At 41.0% G+C, this 16,555-nt stretch overlaps 1 protein-coding gene across 4 annotated transcripts in view; it reads right to left on the bottom strand.

The window, feature by feature from the left end:
• The window catches only part of LOC132393954 (leucyl-cystinyl aminopeptidase-like), a 95,947-nt gene that overhangs the window by 42,633 nt on the left and 36,759 nt on the right, over window positions 1-16,555 (bottom strand). For all 4 annotated transcript variants that reach the window (XM_059969449.1, XM_059969447.1, XM_059969448.1 and 1 more), the window contains one exon: window positions 2,311-2,465. In XM_059969449.1, coding sequence (XP_059825432.1) covers window positions 2,311-2,465 — 155 coding nt within the window. The remainder of the gene's footprint in view (window positions 1-2,310; window positions 2,466-16,555) is intronic.

Here is a 16,555-nt window from a genome sequence, read left to right as displayed (position 1 = left end):
TTCCTGCTGACTGATCAATTGTGTATGGGCAGTTATTTACACAGCATTGGCTCAAAAGGAGGTTTCTTTGGTTGAACCCCAAATTATACAAATCCTAGAAGTTTATTGTTCATGAAAGGTGACCATCTCACCTGAGTCACGTGGCTATTAGCCAAGTTAGCTAATGAGTTTGTATTCAAGCCCCGATGAGAGGGTTACATAAAAAAATTAAACTCTTTTTAAAATCAAAGTCTGGTATGGCCGTAGTCTCTTGCTTTTCAGCTTACTCATTAAAATCTAGGAGTGAAGCCACTGACTAACACATGCTGTAAAAATACACCAAAGCCACACCAGGCAGCTTAGTGCATTTCACAATGTACTTTCAACTGATGTGAGGTTCCCCTTGCCTTCATCTCGAAAAGCAAAAGTCATCACCAGTCGCATTAACAGCTAGTCACCAATGGAGATACATGCCCTTGAGAATTATAATCAACATGTGGACATACAAAACGATATTTGCAGAGAACATACTTCAGAGGAAAAGAGTAGGCAGCATGGGCAGAGTTAACAAAATGTCAATGAAATCAGCTTGTCCAAAGTATTGGGTTTCAACAAAGGAGCAACAAATAGAAATTTCAACCAATCACATTTTGCAAGTACGAGTTTCTGAGAAAAATGTGCAAAAAATACACAAAATGGACAAGAGCAGACAACTTTCTTTGCTGTCTTCCTCTACAAACTAAGTAGATTGTCTTAAAGACTTGGATTTTATTTTGACTCCAAGGTCTGTAAAATAAAGGAGCTCAATTTTCCCTACTTAGCCTCACGAAAAATTTTGGTCCTTCAAGAAACATTTGACTCACAAAATCATTCTACGACTAATCAATGACATTGCTATATACCGTGTATCTGAGGTGCATTCCCTGTGGTCAAGCACAGAGACTGACCAAGGGAAACTTTTGGACCCTAAAACCAGTATTTCCAAGAGACACAAAAAACATAAAGCACTGCCAATCATCAAGAAGTTTCCTGCTGTTCACCAAGGTATTGTCATCCATAATGACTCCAACTACAAAATTAGACAGTGCTTTCAGGAGGTTAGTTAACTGTTTCCCATTATATGTACGAATATTATACTGGCATATAAAGTTGAGCATCACGTACATGCCCCATTGACACCTTTTGAGATCCCTGAACAATGGTATCACCATGTGAACATGGACCAGGTTAGTCCTTTTCCACCCCTCCATGGTCTCACCTTACCATTGGTGGACCATAACACCAGGTGATCAGAGGTCATGTGAGAGGCATTATACGAAAACAGTAAAATTTCAGGTCTCATAGCTATAATGACTTTTTCTAGGTTAGAGTTCACAGTCAATCCCAGAACTTCCTCCTTTAAGACTAAGCAACAAACTGATGCTGACCTTTCCATTTCTTGTATGAACTTCAACATCACTTCTGAATAAAGTTGATAACTGGTAGCTAATATGGGGCAGTTAAAAGGTGGCTGATTACAAAACAGGAAATTTCTATCTTGAACTTAAATTTAGGCAGGTATATTATGTAGGACTGGATATTAATATCCCTTATTTGCACTCCTGTGACATGCTGCCTAGACTCTGCTGGGTAGTCAAGTGCGTAGTGGCATCTTCTGGGTTATCAAGCAGACACAACAAAAATCTGGCTGACAAGAAACTGATGCCAACTTGTTGAGTTCCAACATTTGTCCCTGGAATTAACTAAAGCATTTCAAAATCATCTATATCTGAACAATTTCTCAAATCTCTTGATTATCCACTTCTTTAATTTAGAAACCAGGCCTAGAGCCAACATTGATTTGCTCTCCCTTCTTTCCACTATCAACTTGTTATTCATCACTCCTAGCAAAAAAAAACAGAACAATGTGGGGTAGACAGATTGTTAGAGTGACAACTCTTTTTCCATGTGAAAAGAAATCCAGTTTTAGATGGGAGAAGCATCTAATGAGTGAAGTAATGAGGAACTTCTACTACTAGAATGAAAGTTAATCTATTACATGAACATTCCATTTCTATTTATAAATCAGGAGAAACAAAAGATTGATTCAGATTCTAGAAGTGGAAAAATTAAACAATTATGACCCACATGAGATCTTAGTAAGCTTTCAGCAAGTACATAGCAACAGGACATAAGAACACTGCATTAAAATTAGGAGAAGCAGAAATTCAGTCTTAGGCTAAACACAATGATTTGTGGAACATACTAATGAAATAAATCTGTTCAATAATGAACAGATGAACAGCTGCTTAACTAAAATCAAACCTATATTATTCAATAAACGTTAAATACCTGATGAGCCAATTCATGAGCAATTCCACGAACAATCATTTGTTTGTCTCTTACAGAAGCTGTCTCTTCCTTGCAAAGAAGTGCCATTTCTTGAAAATTGATCAGGCCCCAACTTTCCGCAGCATCCTTTTGAAAGACAGGGAGAGCTACCAGATCTAGAAAATGGAAACAAATATTCAATCCATATAAATGGCATATTGAATAGATTGGGGAGGGAGGTGGGGAAGGGGGTCTTAACCCTTATTGCAAGAGGATGAATACAAGTCAGACAGACACAAGAGATACTGCAGATGCTGGAAATCCACGGTAACACACACAAAATGCTGGAGGAATTCAGCAGCATCTATGAAAAGGAATGAACAGTCCTTGGCCCAAAGCATCAACTGTTTATTCCTTTCCATTGAAGCTGCCAAACCTGTTAAGTTGCTCCAGCATTTTGTGTGTGTTACACAGGAAGGAGTATGAAAAGGGAAGATCTCATTTACAGTTATATGTACAATTTAGATTTCCTCTTTGAAATAAAGTTCATGACATGGAGAGAATGTAACAAAGATTTACTAAAGTGATCCCTTGGTTACCTGAACACTGAAACTAAGAAAGATTGGGCTGGTTAGGCTGATATTCACTAGTTCGTAGAAGAATCAGAGGACAGCATTGAAATTTATGAAATTCTAACTATACAAGAAAGAACTGATACAAGGAGAAAGTTCCCAAAGGTCTAGACCCAGGGATCAGTCTTAGGATAAGGAATATGCAATTTATCAGAGCAGGATAAATATCAGCACCAACACTATGGTGAACTGGTGAAACACTCTGCCACAAAGTGAAGTGTGAGCCAATTCATTAAATTATATACAAGGTGTAAGTAAATACAGTCCTGTGCAAAAGTCTTAGGCACATATATATAGGGAGGGTGCCAAATATTTTTGCACTGTAGCAGTTTTATGTACTGCACAGTACTGCTGCTGCAAAAAAAAACTTCATGACATTTGTGAGTGATGATAAACCTTATTCTGATATACAGGTAAGTCTTTATTGTGGACTGAGGCTACGTCCACACCAAGCGTTTTTGAAAATACCTCCGTCCACATTAAAACGGGTATTTGGGCGAATCTCCTCCTACTGGGCATGCGCAGGACACATCTACAGAAAACAAGATACATGTTTGGTGTCGAATCTTGCTATGAAAGTGCATGTTTGTGCAGTTACAGACTAGAAAATCTTAAAAGGGAAATTGCCAAACGACGGACAGCTGCTGGCTCTCGCGCAGGACTTATGAAAACAATGAAATGACGCGTTGCCACCACCATCTGTTTCGGCACGTCATGACGGCGTTTTTAGAAATCTCTGGTTACCCCGTCCACACTACTGTTGCCCAATGGACATTTTCAAACTTACACACTCCAGAGGGCGTTTAAGAAAAGATCCATTTTCGGGGGAGGAAAACGCCATTTCAGTGTGGACGGAGGGTCAAAATGAAGAGAAAAAGCTTCAGTTATAGATTTATCTGGTCTAGTGTGGACGTAGACAGCGGAAGAAGACAGGATGAGGGGAATCGGTTGGAAAAAGGGGGAGAGAGCGCGAAGCATCAGACAGACATTCTGTAATGATCAATAAACCAATTGTTTGTAATCAAATTACCTTGCCTGGTGTCTCAGGGCTGGGTGTGTCTGCATTGGCACTACCTCCCCCCCGCCCCCCAACTCCCGGCTCTCCTCTACCACCTGTCCCACACAACTCCTGTGGCACTCCATCCTCACCATCCCCACCATCCTTTGCACCTGCCAGATTTACAAACTCTGTCAAATATTGTCCTGAATAAAAATCTTAGGCACCCTAGAGATAGATATCACACTTTATTCCCTATACACTCATGACTGTGTGGCCAGATTCTGCTGTAACTACGTCTACATTTACAGATGACACCAAATTATTGGGCCAGGTTTCCAATAATGATAAGACGGAGTACAGCAACATGGATTCATGGTTAAGATCTCTCAGTTAATGACAATAAAACAAAGGACCTGGTCATTGATTTCAGGAAGAGGGTGGAGCACATGCTACAAAAATATATCAATAGGGCTGAGGCAGAGATGCTTGTTGCTCGGTGTAAATTTCATTAATAGTTTGTTTGGGAGGTATAAGCATCACCAATAGCTTGTCCTGATCCCACCACATAGACAAAATAGCAAAGAAAGCACATCGGCACTTCTACTTCCTCTGAAGACTAGGGAAATACATAAATATGGGGAATTCTATCTTCTCCTTCTTTGTGTGCCTTGCACGTTACACGCTTGAGCGATCATGGCTCTCCACATCAAATGATCCCTCGCAGCGTCAATGATATCTCACACATTTAGATTTGTTAGTTCTTTCACAGTGTTCATATTATTTTCTTCTTTGCCTTCCTCTTCCGCGTTTCCCAGGCATACGGGCTTGCAATGTAAGGCATTCTATGGCCCAGGAAATTCTCTCATTTAATGTTCTCATTAAAGATCTTTTTGTATGGGCATGTTGGAGTACTGTCTCATTAGTTACCCTATCTCTATACATTTCTGTTGCTTCTAAGTTTCTTTGGAGTTCTGCTGTTATAGTCCATGTTTCGGAAGCATACAGCAAGACTGACCAGATGCAGCATTTTAGTAGCCAAAGCCTCGTTGTCATAGAAATGTATCTGCTAATAAAAATGTGTTTCATTTTTTGGAAGTTGGTTTTGGCCAATGGCAATTCTTTTTATTTCTATTTTACTTCTAGCATCCTGTGATCTAAAGCTACCAAGGTAATTAAAGCTGGTCTTTTGTTCAATCTCTTGATTGCTGATGTACAATTGGCAGTTGGGAGTATTGTGCTGTTTTGATATTACCATACATTTGTTTTTTTCACAGTTGATGGTTAGACCAAAATCTGCACTTGTTTGTACTACTTTGTCTAGGAGGATTTGTAGGTCTTCCGTAGCACTTGCTATTAGGGTAGTATCGTCTGCATATTGCTGCTGTTAACACCTCTGATTTTTATTCCATCTAGGTCTTCTATTTTTCTGAGAATCATTTCACTATAGATATTAAATAATTCCACTGAGGCAGCGTATCCCTGTCTAAGTCCTCTTTGAATTTTAGTCCAACTGCTTATATTATCATCAATTTTTACCGCTGCTGTTTGATTCCAATATAAATTTTGAAGCAGCTGTTGGTCCCTTCCGTCAATGTTTAGTTTAGCGGGAATTTGAAATAATTCTCTTGCCTTCTCTCCATATCCTTTCATGCCCTGAATAATCAAGAATCTATCACCTCTGCCATAAATATTCCTAAAGACTTGACCTCCACTGACATCTGCAGGAACAAATTCCAGATATACCACTCTCTGGCTGAAGAAATTCTTCCCCATCTCTTTTACTAAGAGGATGCCACAGAGGCTGTGTATTCGAGTCTTAGCCTCTCCCACCATAGGAAATATCCTTTTCACACCCACTCTGTCGAGGCCTTACAGCATTCAAAAGGTTTTAATTAGGTCATCCCCCATTTTTTGGAATTTCAGTGAGACCAGGCCCAGAGCCATCAAACACACTTCATATGATAAGCCTTTCAATCCCGAAATAATTTTCATTAATCTCCTTTGAACCCTTTCCAATGTCAGCACATTCTTTCTCAGATAAGGGGCCCAAAACTGCTCGCACTACTCCAAATAAGACCTCACCAGTGCTTCATAGACCCTCAACATCACATTCTTGGTATGAAACTGTAGTCCTATTGAAACAAATGCTACATCGCATTTGCCTTCTCACCACTGACTCAACCTGGAAATTAACCCTTCAGAGAATCCTGCACAAGGCCCTTTGCACCTCAGATTTTTGAGTTTTCTCTCCATTTTGAAAATAGTTTACCTTTTTATTTCTTCCACCAAAGTATTTGGAGGTGGGTGCAGATATTTAGGGGATGATTGGTGAAGCCAGATGGAGAGGAAAGGTAAATGGCTGGAGAAGAAGGAATCTGATGGGGGAGGAGAGTGGCTCATAGGAGAAAGGGAAGGATAGGACCCAGGAGGAGGTGGTAGGCAGGTGAGATTTGGCAAGCGGCCAGAGTAGGAAATAGAAGAGGGTAGAGGGAAGGAATTTTTTTTAAACCAGGAGAAATCAATATTCATGCCATTGGGCTGTATGCTGCCCAAATGAAATACAAAGTGTTGCTACTGCATCCTGAGGGTGGCCCCATCTTGGCCCTGTTGATCCCTAATGTACAGCATCTGCTTTCTCCAAGACCGCAAGAAATTGCAGAGTTGTGGACACAACTCATTTTATCACAAAACTAGTATCCACTTCCCGTTGTCTTGGGAATGCTGCCCCCTCTTACCCACTAATTTTTACCCCATCCTGGGCGCAGTCTTTCACTGATTCTAATATGGTTCTTGGATTTACTGAATATACTCACAATAAAACAAATCTCAGGGTTGTATATGGTGACATACATGTTCTTGGAACTTTGAAGAGCTTATTTAGTTATTTTCCAAATGCCATGAGAATCCCTGTCTCTACCGAGTTCAAGGTAATTGTCATCTAACTATATATACAAAACCAAATGAAACAACATACATCCAGACCACGGTACACCCACAGAACATAATCACACACAGCACATAAACCAAAATATTACCATAAATAAGTTAATAAAATAAATTCAAAATGCATACAGTGTGTAGCACAGGTAAACAGTAAGCAGTACAGCTTCCAGATTTTCAATTCAAGTTTAATTGTCATTCAACCATACATGAATTCAGCCAAACAAGATTCTGGGGCCAAAGTGCAAAACAGTACCAACAGTCATACAAAACACACGTAGCATGTACAAGATAGCAAGCACATAAAAGTATCAGTAAGATACAGTCAAGAAGTCCAGACTCAAGCCATATTAGAGCTTATCCCCTGCCAGCAAACTCTGGGGAGGTGGGCAGGATTGACTCTAGCCTGGAAGCTGTGTTGTGCCCCCTAGTGAAGTGCACCATCTTCATTGCTTCTCTCCTGGTGTCTGTAATCAGGTGACACAGCCCTTTAGTGTCCTTTATGATCAGCAGTGTTATTCGTTCATAGAAAAGATGAACAGGACAAGAAATTTCACCGTTGATGGGAGCTGGAGAGGCCACTGCAAATATACACACCACCATCTTGTGACGTACCATTTGAGCAGGCAGTGTATTTGAAATTTGAATCACCTTTACTGCTGATCTGCTGCAAAACTTCTACCTTCTAATTCCTAATTATCCTACACTTTCTACATATTTCAAGGGTCCCCACCCCTACTTTCACATGCATGTACCTACCACATAAAGCAGTACAACACAGAATGGTTCCTTTGACCCACAATGTTGCACCAACTGATACAGACCAATTCCATGATCAATCTAACCTATCCCATCTTCACACACCATATCATTTTTTCTGACATCCATCTATCCAAGAGTCTTTTAAACATCCCTATTGTTTCAGCCTCTATCTTCACCCCTGGCAGTGCATCCCAGGCATCCACTGTGTGTAAAAAAAAACATACATTAGACATCCCCCTCACTTAAAAACTCTCCCCCACTCACCTTATATGATTCCTTATATTTCTCTCCCATCAAACTCTTGTCACCTCCTGTCATCTATGACTCCTTACCCTTACCTTTCACCTTTTAGAACTGATCAGCATTAAACTCACTATTTCATTTGTGAATGAATCCTACAAATCAGATGTAGACTTAATTACAAGTAGTGGTTCCCAATCTACTCGTGTCAGGTCCTGTATCAAGATGTCAAAATAAGTCTTCCTCCAATGCACGACCTTAGTTTCTATCTATCTTTATTTTTGTAACTACCATGAAACTAAAAGACAAAGCTGCACCCATGTCACAGACACAAAATACTGGTGGAACACAGCAGGCCAGGCAGCATCTATAGGAGGAAGAACTGTTGACATTTCGGGCTGAGACCCTTTATCAGGACTAACTGAATGAAAAGATAGTATGAGATTTGAAAGTAGGAGGGGGAGGGGGAAATATGAACTGATAGGAGAAGACCGGAGGGGGTGGGGTGAAGCTAAGAGCTGGAAAGGTGATAGGCAGAAGGGTTTCAGAGCTGGAGAAGGGGAAGGATCATGGGATGGGAGGCCTAGGGTTAAAGAAAGGGGGGGGGGGAGTACCAGAGGGAGATAGAGAACAGGCAGAGTGATGGGCAGAGAAAGAGAAAAAAGGGGGAGGGGGGAAAATAAATAAATCAGGGATGGGGTAAGAAGGGGAGGAGGGGCATTAATGGAAGTTAGAGAAGTCAACGTTCGTGCCATCAGGTTGGAGGCTACCCAGCCGGTATATAAGGTGTTGTTCCTCTTATTACGGATTCAGCAACAATAAATACATGAGTGAGACAGGGTTTTTTATAACAAACAAAACATTTATTAAACACTGAAAAACAAACCCCCAAAAGTAAACAAACAACTAACGTAACCGGAAATCAGCTGCTGTGCGGCAGCTTAAACAGTTCTTAAAGGAATAAAGCGAAAACAGTTCTTAAAGCAATGTTGCAAAAAGTTCTTCAAAGTAGTACTGCAAAAGTTCAAAATGCTTACAGTCCATTAAAGGAGAGTCTTTTTAGACGATTTAAATTCTCTTTCACGTCGTGTTGTTGTGGTTCCCAGTCGAACTATACTTTTCCCCGGAGAATTTATGAAGATGAAAATGAAACGGCTTAAAGGCACTGACCTTTCCTTTACAAAACTGTACCCAAACCCTTTCTGTTACCATTTGCAGGGGTTACCATAGGGACAGCCAACGAATTCCTTCCGAATGAGGATCAAACAAGGTCGAACCTGTTTCACCGTCGAAATCGACTTTCCTCGATCTTTTAGCTCCCGAACTCCGATCTTCACTCTCCACTGATTTTTAACTGGCAGTATTATAAAGAAACTGCCGGCAATGACCTTTTAAACTTTAGGCATTAAATAAAACTCCATCTTTCAACCAAACTGCGTCATAATATTGGACCACGCAGTGGCATGGAGTCAAAATGGTAAATCCAGCCACGAACTGCCCCTCCTCACAGGGAGGAGTCCTCCTTTTATACCCTGTAAAAAAAAACGTCACATGATCTCTACAGGCGGGAAAATGACGTCACTCCATGATCACAAGACCGCTACCTTAAGTCCAGTATAGCTTCAATACCACTGTCACGTGACAAGTAACACTCCAACCTGAGTTTAGATTCATCTTGACAGTAGAGCAGGCCATGGATAGACGTATCAGAATGGGAACGGGACGTGGAATTAAGATGTGCGGCCACTGGGAGATCCTGCTTTCTCTGGTGGACAGAGCGTAGGTGTTCAGCGAAACGGTCTCCCAGATGCCCTTTTTTTCCAAGAAATCCTCTCCCGTTACTCTAAAAATGGACTACTTCATTAATGCCATAGAATGGAAAAGAGGTATCTCCTCCTTTGCTTGAGAATTCTAGACCTGGAGTGTTGACATGCCAGTCCTGTCCTCCCTTTGGCCATCTCTCTGTGACAGCAACTATATCCTATTGCCATGTGCTTATCAAAAGCATTGGTTCACCTGCCTTACTACTCAGATTCCTTGCAATAAAGTAGCACATACAAAACGTTGGAGGAATTCAGCAATTCAAGCGGCATCAATGGAGAGGAATAAACAGTCGACATTTCAGCTCTAGTCCCTTCATTAGGGACTGGAAAGGAAGAGGGAAGAAGCCAGAATAATTTGCTGGGAATACAAGCTAGAAGGTGATAGGTGAAGTCAGGTGGGTGGGGAATAGTTGCAATTTAGCTTTGCATTTCTCCCATGTGCTCACTCTGCTGACTGGACTAATTTAGTTTTTCTTCTATAACCAATTGTAATCCCCCCCTCCCAACCAATTGTACATCTACTTCACTTTCCATTCTTGTCAAGGTTCTTTAAACCCTCTCCAATATCACAAATTCCTCTGCTCAATTTCCTTTTATCTTGGCAGTACATACTCTGCATCGATGGCGTATGTGTTAATATTTTGTTGATTCTTTTAAATGAGATGGAAATATTTTCTGACATTTTGCTTAAAGCAAGAACGACGAGTCAACTTACAGACAGGAGGTGCAGCGGCTAATGGACAGGTGCAGAGCTAACAACCTGTCTCTGAATGTGAACAAAACAAAAAGAGATGGTTGTTGACTTCAGGTGGGCACGGAGTGACCACACCCGCTGAACATCGACGGCTCCTCAGTAGAGTTAGTTATGAGCACTAAATTTCTTGGTGTTCACCTGACGGAGAATCTCACCTGGTCCCTCAACACCAGCTCTATAGCAAAGAAAGCCCAGCAGCATCTCTACTTTCTGCAAAGGCGGAGGAAATTCTATCTCCCACTCCCCATCCTCATCATATTCTACAGGGGTTGTATTGAGAGTATCCTGAGCAGCTGCATCACTGCCTGGTTTGGAAATTGCACCATCTCGGATCCCAAGACCCTGCAGCAGATAGTGAGGTCAGCTGAGAAGAGCATCAGGATTTCTCTTCCAGCCATTACAGACAGTTACACCACACGCTGCATTCGCAAAGCAAACATCATTATGAAGGACCCCACGTACCCATCATACAAACTCTTCTCCCTCCTGCTGTCTGGGAAAAGGCACCGAAGCATTCGGGCTCTCATGACCAGACTATAACAGTTTCTTCCCCCAAGCTATCAGACTCCTCAATACCCAGAGCCTGGACTGACTCCTTACTGCCCGATTGTCTTGTTTATTATTTATTGTAATGCCTGCACTGTTTTATGCACTTTATGCAGTCCTGGGTAGGTCTGTAGTTTAGTGTAGTTTTTTTCTGTGTTTTTTTTTTACGTAGTTCAGTCTAGGTTTTGTACTGTGTCATGTAACACCATGGTCCTGAAAAAAACATCGTCTCATTTTTACGATGTACTGTACCAGCAGTTATGGTCGAAATGACAATAAAAGTGACTTGACTTGAATTTCATTCCTGGCATTTTCCAGCAAAACGTAGAACAACATTCAGCACAAGTAATGCACGCTAACAGACTGAAGGGTATAAAGGTTCAAACTCTTGATCAAAAAAGAACATGAATTTTGAAATGACCTGTAAATTGGGAAATGGGGAGTGATAAACATTGCTGACAACTGCAAGGACATAGATAAGGACTCCACACTGATGTGTCCTAGCTAATCAGACCAACATGATGCTGTTACGGGTATAGTTTATGAAATTAAATAAAATTATGCCACCTCTTTTCTTCTGGAATACTTCTAGCAAGTTTTTATGTTCTATCATGTCTGGACCTTTTCTGGACATGACTCCAGCCCTCAAGAATACAATACTGCTGGAAACCATTTTCTCTCTTCATTACCTAGAAACCAGGTGCTCATTCTATGGTTTAAAAGCCCTTCCTCTTGCGAGAAGATATCACCATGTTGTTCAAATTATGTCTAATTATCACAAAACCACCCAAAATCAGCATCACATTTTAAGCAAAATGGAAAGAAGTGGACACTTGATGCAATGGACCGAATCATAACAAGGCCTCAGAAACTTCCACATCTTTAAAAAACAAAAACAATCTTTTTAAGTGCTAGTATGTAAAAAGGTACTGAGAAATCCTATCAGTCCTATCTGGTGGCTTCCAGACATATTAAACTTAACGCAATGTGAACAAGGGCAAGGAAAATTGTCAAATGAGTTCTTACAGGACTACACACGAACAACTAACTGTAGGTAACTAGCTCCAGTTTTACCTGTAGATGGATTGATCATGAACAAAGAACATGGGATATGAGAGAGAGCGCAAGAGCAGCTCTAACATATCTTAAGAAGGTGACATCTATCATTAAGGACACTCACCACTGAGGACTTACTCTCTTCTCAATTCTACCATTGGTGAGGTGGTACAGGAACCTGAAGACACACACTTGAGTGTGGAATGAGCTCCCAGCACAAGTGGTTTACGTGAGCTCAATTTCAAATTTTAAGAGAAGTTTGGATAGGTAAATGGATAGTAGGAATATGGAGGACTATTGACCCTGTGCAAGTCGATGGAAATAGGTTGTTTAAATGGTTTCAGCATAGACTAGATGGGCCAAAGGGCCTGTTTCTGCGCTGTATTTCTCTATGAATCAATGAACTAATGTTTAGTGAACAGCTTCTTCCCCTCTGCCATCAGATTTCTGAATAGTCCATGAATCCATGAATACTACCTCACTATTTTGTTCTCATTTTGCAATACTTATCTTTTAAAAATATTTCTTATTGTAATTTATGATAATTTTTTATGTATTGAAGTGTACTGTGGCTGCAAAACAACAAATTTCATGACATGCATCACTGATAAACCCGTTTCAGATCCTGATGAGTGGACACAGGTGTTAAGGATAAGTGCCTCAAGAAAATACAGTAAATACAAACAAACATAAGCTTATACTCTGTTAATCCCACCCCAGGAGGTCTGGCCTGTTGCAAAATACTTCCAACATTCTGTTTAAGGCTTAGGTTAAAATGATACATCAGTTCCAATGCTATCAAAATTCTGTTCTAAAATTTTCAGAAGAATGTGAACACTTGGGACCTTCTTGCCATGCCTAGTGTAGTTTGCTTCTCTGCAAAATATAATTTAATCAAATTGACCATTAATACTGCAGCAGCTCCCAAATTAAAAGTAATGCATCTCAACACAGTAGAACAAGAAATCAAAATCCCCAAACTTTAGAAAATATTTTCCCCCAAAACCTACTTGTTGATAATTTAGCTATTTGATTCTCTATTGTACATCTCTTTTATATTCTTTCCATTGTGAACACTTACTTGTTAAGAAAGGGATCAATTTTAGTTAGTGCTTCTTCAGCTATCAGAATGATGACTTGCATCCTACAGACTTGCACTGAGCTCATGGGAATGAAAGAGCTACAATCTCACTCACTGTACCACCCGTTTCCTTGGAATTCAATTTTATTTAGTTTCAGTACAAAATGGACAGAGTTCTATTTTGTCAACCATGTATAGTTACAGTTTTAACTATGAAAGTTTGTAACAGATGTTACAGACCGTGAGCCAGTAGAGTTGGTCGGTACCATCTGAGGGAAATAATGCTCATGGTGATTTTTGGCAAGGTATACTTTCTCTAGAGTTAGAAAATATGCTATCACATATTTTCTATGGTAGCTTTATGTGTGCTATCATGCACTTTATAACACTACCCTAAAATAAGCATTTCTGAAAAGTGGCCAATATAAAGTACAACATATATATTCAACCTAGTGGTATTTTGTCATCAGCAATCCCTCAACATTGAAATTTGTCACAATGATAGCTGAGTTCAAGTACTTTTCATCCAATGTTGTTATAAAATTCTACATTGAAAACTATGTCATTGGTGGCACTCGCAGTGCAGTGCCCAATTTCAGTAGAGTGAATCATTTCAGTTTTAGAAAAATATTTGTGTGTTGTTTATTTTGGAAAAGTCAATAAAAAACCTAGGACACATATAATCACATGGATTTGTAGAGAATTTATTCAGGAATTCAAATAAGTAATCACTTTCTGTATATATTCTATATTAACACCAGTACAGCAGAAAATATTACCCCACCCCCCAAAAAAGGTAAAGTACTTCATTTGGAGAGATTTCTGGAGTTTTATCAATGTCATGATGTTTTCCATATTGTTGTATCAAATCAAGACAATCTTAAGCTTTTGTCATAGCATATAGAATTTATAGGCATCCGTTAGTCTCGTGAGACCAAGGATTTGTGCCTTGGCCTGGGTAGGGTTATATGGGAGACTGGCAGTTGCCCAAGCTGCAAGCCTTCCCCTCTCTACGCCACTGATGTTGTCCAAGGGAAGGGTGCTAGGACCCATGCAGCTTGGCACCGGTGTCGTCACAGCAATGTGTTGTTAAGTGCCTTGCTCAAGGACACAAATACGCTGCCTCAGCTGAGGCTCGAACCAGTGACCTTCAGGTTACTAGTCAGATGCCTTATCCACTGGGCCACACGCCAACACTCATATAGAATTACAGTACAATAATTCAAATGTGGGGTTCTGCACAGCCATAGCCTAGGCCCCACTTGGTTGTAAAATGAATATATTTAATCAAAGACTGCTTTCCATACTTTCATAACCTATTAATAATCATAATAATTTTCCAAGTCTTCCACATCTTCATCTGAACTTTCCACATTCTCTGAGGTGGATTCCTGGTTCTCACAGTCTGCCAGTCTACACATGTCCGTACACCTGAGGCCATTTGCAACACACATACATCTTGGGAAGGAACATTTTTGTGGACAGTTACAGGCCAATAGATCCAGGACGGCATCAGGTGCTGGCTGGCCTTCCATCCAGTGCACCACCAACTGTTCAGCTTCCTCTCCCCTCTCCATTTTCCATCCTCTGCCAACAGGGCTTGGCACTTGTGGGTCCTTCTCCAAATATCTTCTCCATATACCAGCCTGGTAGTTGGCTCACTGTGCATGTTTTTTTAAGCAGTCCTTGCTTGATGGGAATTGATGACTTTCCATTTCACCTATTTTGACCAGAAAATGTGATACCTGAGCTCACTGACCTTGGAGGTCAATGCTTCTGGGGCATGCAGGAGACATGTAAATGCCACCAGTTTGTCCATCAGTTCTGGGGAGAGGTCCCATTCCTGACCCAACTCTAAGAATGTGTCCTGAGTTTCCCTGTTGCTGGTCAGAAGTTTTAGGGCACTTGTCTTCCCTTTGTCTGCAAAAGCGCTTAGAGTGTCACATCCTGTATATGCGTGCAACCCGATGAGAGCCCTACAGACCTCTATGCCAACAGTGGCAGCAACCTTCCTGATGTCTACAAGCCTTGTACTGGTTCTAGTGCCACACTTCTGGAACAATGGGGCCTCAATCTTGTCACAAAATGCTAAAGACATGATAAAGACATCTGTATCTTCTGAGCAGATCACTACATACTGGTATCCCTCTCGTGGCATGGGCAGCATGGAGAGGTAGGCGGCTACCTGCTTCTTCTTGTTGACACTGAGGAGCTGACACCTCCTCACTGTCTTGAGATGTGATTCTGTAACATTTGTCATTCACAGTTGCATACAGAATCTTCTCCTGTAGCTTTGCTCTGTACTCCGCCTTCCTCCATTCATGGACTATGAAGCTAATGAGACTATTTTTGTTACAGACTTTGGTCAGGAAGCTCCTCCACTGCCTCACCATCTGTGTGCCAGTGATACCTTGCAACTCATGACCAGTCTCTTCACCCCGTAGAGATCTTTCACCATTCTAGATAGTTCTCTCCTTGTATGTGTCGAACACAACATCTATTCTGCTACTCCGACTGCCTTCCTTCAGAGCCATACCCAGAATTACTGTGGCAACATCTCTGAAAGTAACTTGATCACCTTTCACTCGTTGGACCAAGTTCATTCCATCAACCACTGTAACAGAATTTCCTGGGAGTTGCTCTTCTACTGCTACATTTTTCTGCAAGGTTGTGGCTGAAGTAGCTTTATTTGTCTTTCTCAGCAATAACTTCTAGTGTGGACAGGGCCCAGGGCAATTGTCCAAGGGGATTAGAAAGGGATCGTGGTTCTTACAGCATGGCCAAGTGCAACTCCCAGTCCCCTTCATGAGAGGCAAGCAGAAGCTCAAGTACTACATTCTCTACCATGTCAATGTATAATATCCAGAATGCAGATAGCTCTCCATTGTTGTGACGGAGGTGCTCCAGAAAGTCTGTCCGCAGTGTTATCAGCTCAGCTAAGATTGGACTTTGCAGCAGATTGTTCAACTTCTGTTGGTTCAAGTCACTGGCCATGTTGTTCACATGGTCTAAGAATGATTTGATCTTCCCACACAGAACACAGAAAGCTACCACCGCTGAAATGCTACCACATATTTTCTAGCACTAGGGGTGGATACCTTGCCAAAATTCACTATAAGAATTATTCCCCACAGATGGTACCGGTGGCCCAAATTTGGGATCCTGGCTCACAGACTATTAGGAGAAATTGGAGCAACACTGTGGAAGCAGCTTCCTTGTTGAGGTTAAAGCATTTTCAAGCATGCAGAAATTAATCACGAAGCCCAAATCATATTTACATTCAATGGTTAAAAAAGAGAACAGACGACTGATCTTTTGTCAGCAAGTTGTCTATTGCAGAGGTGAAACAATTGCTCTGGGACCAAGCTTTGTCGGCAATCACTGTATGTACACGCAAAAGTAATCATAGAAAGCAAGGGCATTAGTCATTTT

This window comes from Hypanus sabinus, chromosome 5 (assembly GCF_030144855.1).
Source record: "Hypanus sabinus isolate sHypSab1 chromosome 5, sHypSab1.hap1, whole genome shotgun sequence".
NCBI classification, from domain to species: domain Eukaryota; kingdom Metazoa; phylum Chordata; class Chondrichthyes; order Myliobatiformes; family Dasyatidae; genus Hypanus; species Hypanus sabinus.
The sequence above is the reverse complement of the archived record's forward strand: the minus strand, read 5'-3'. Positions and strand labels throughout refer to the sequence as shown.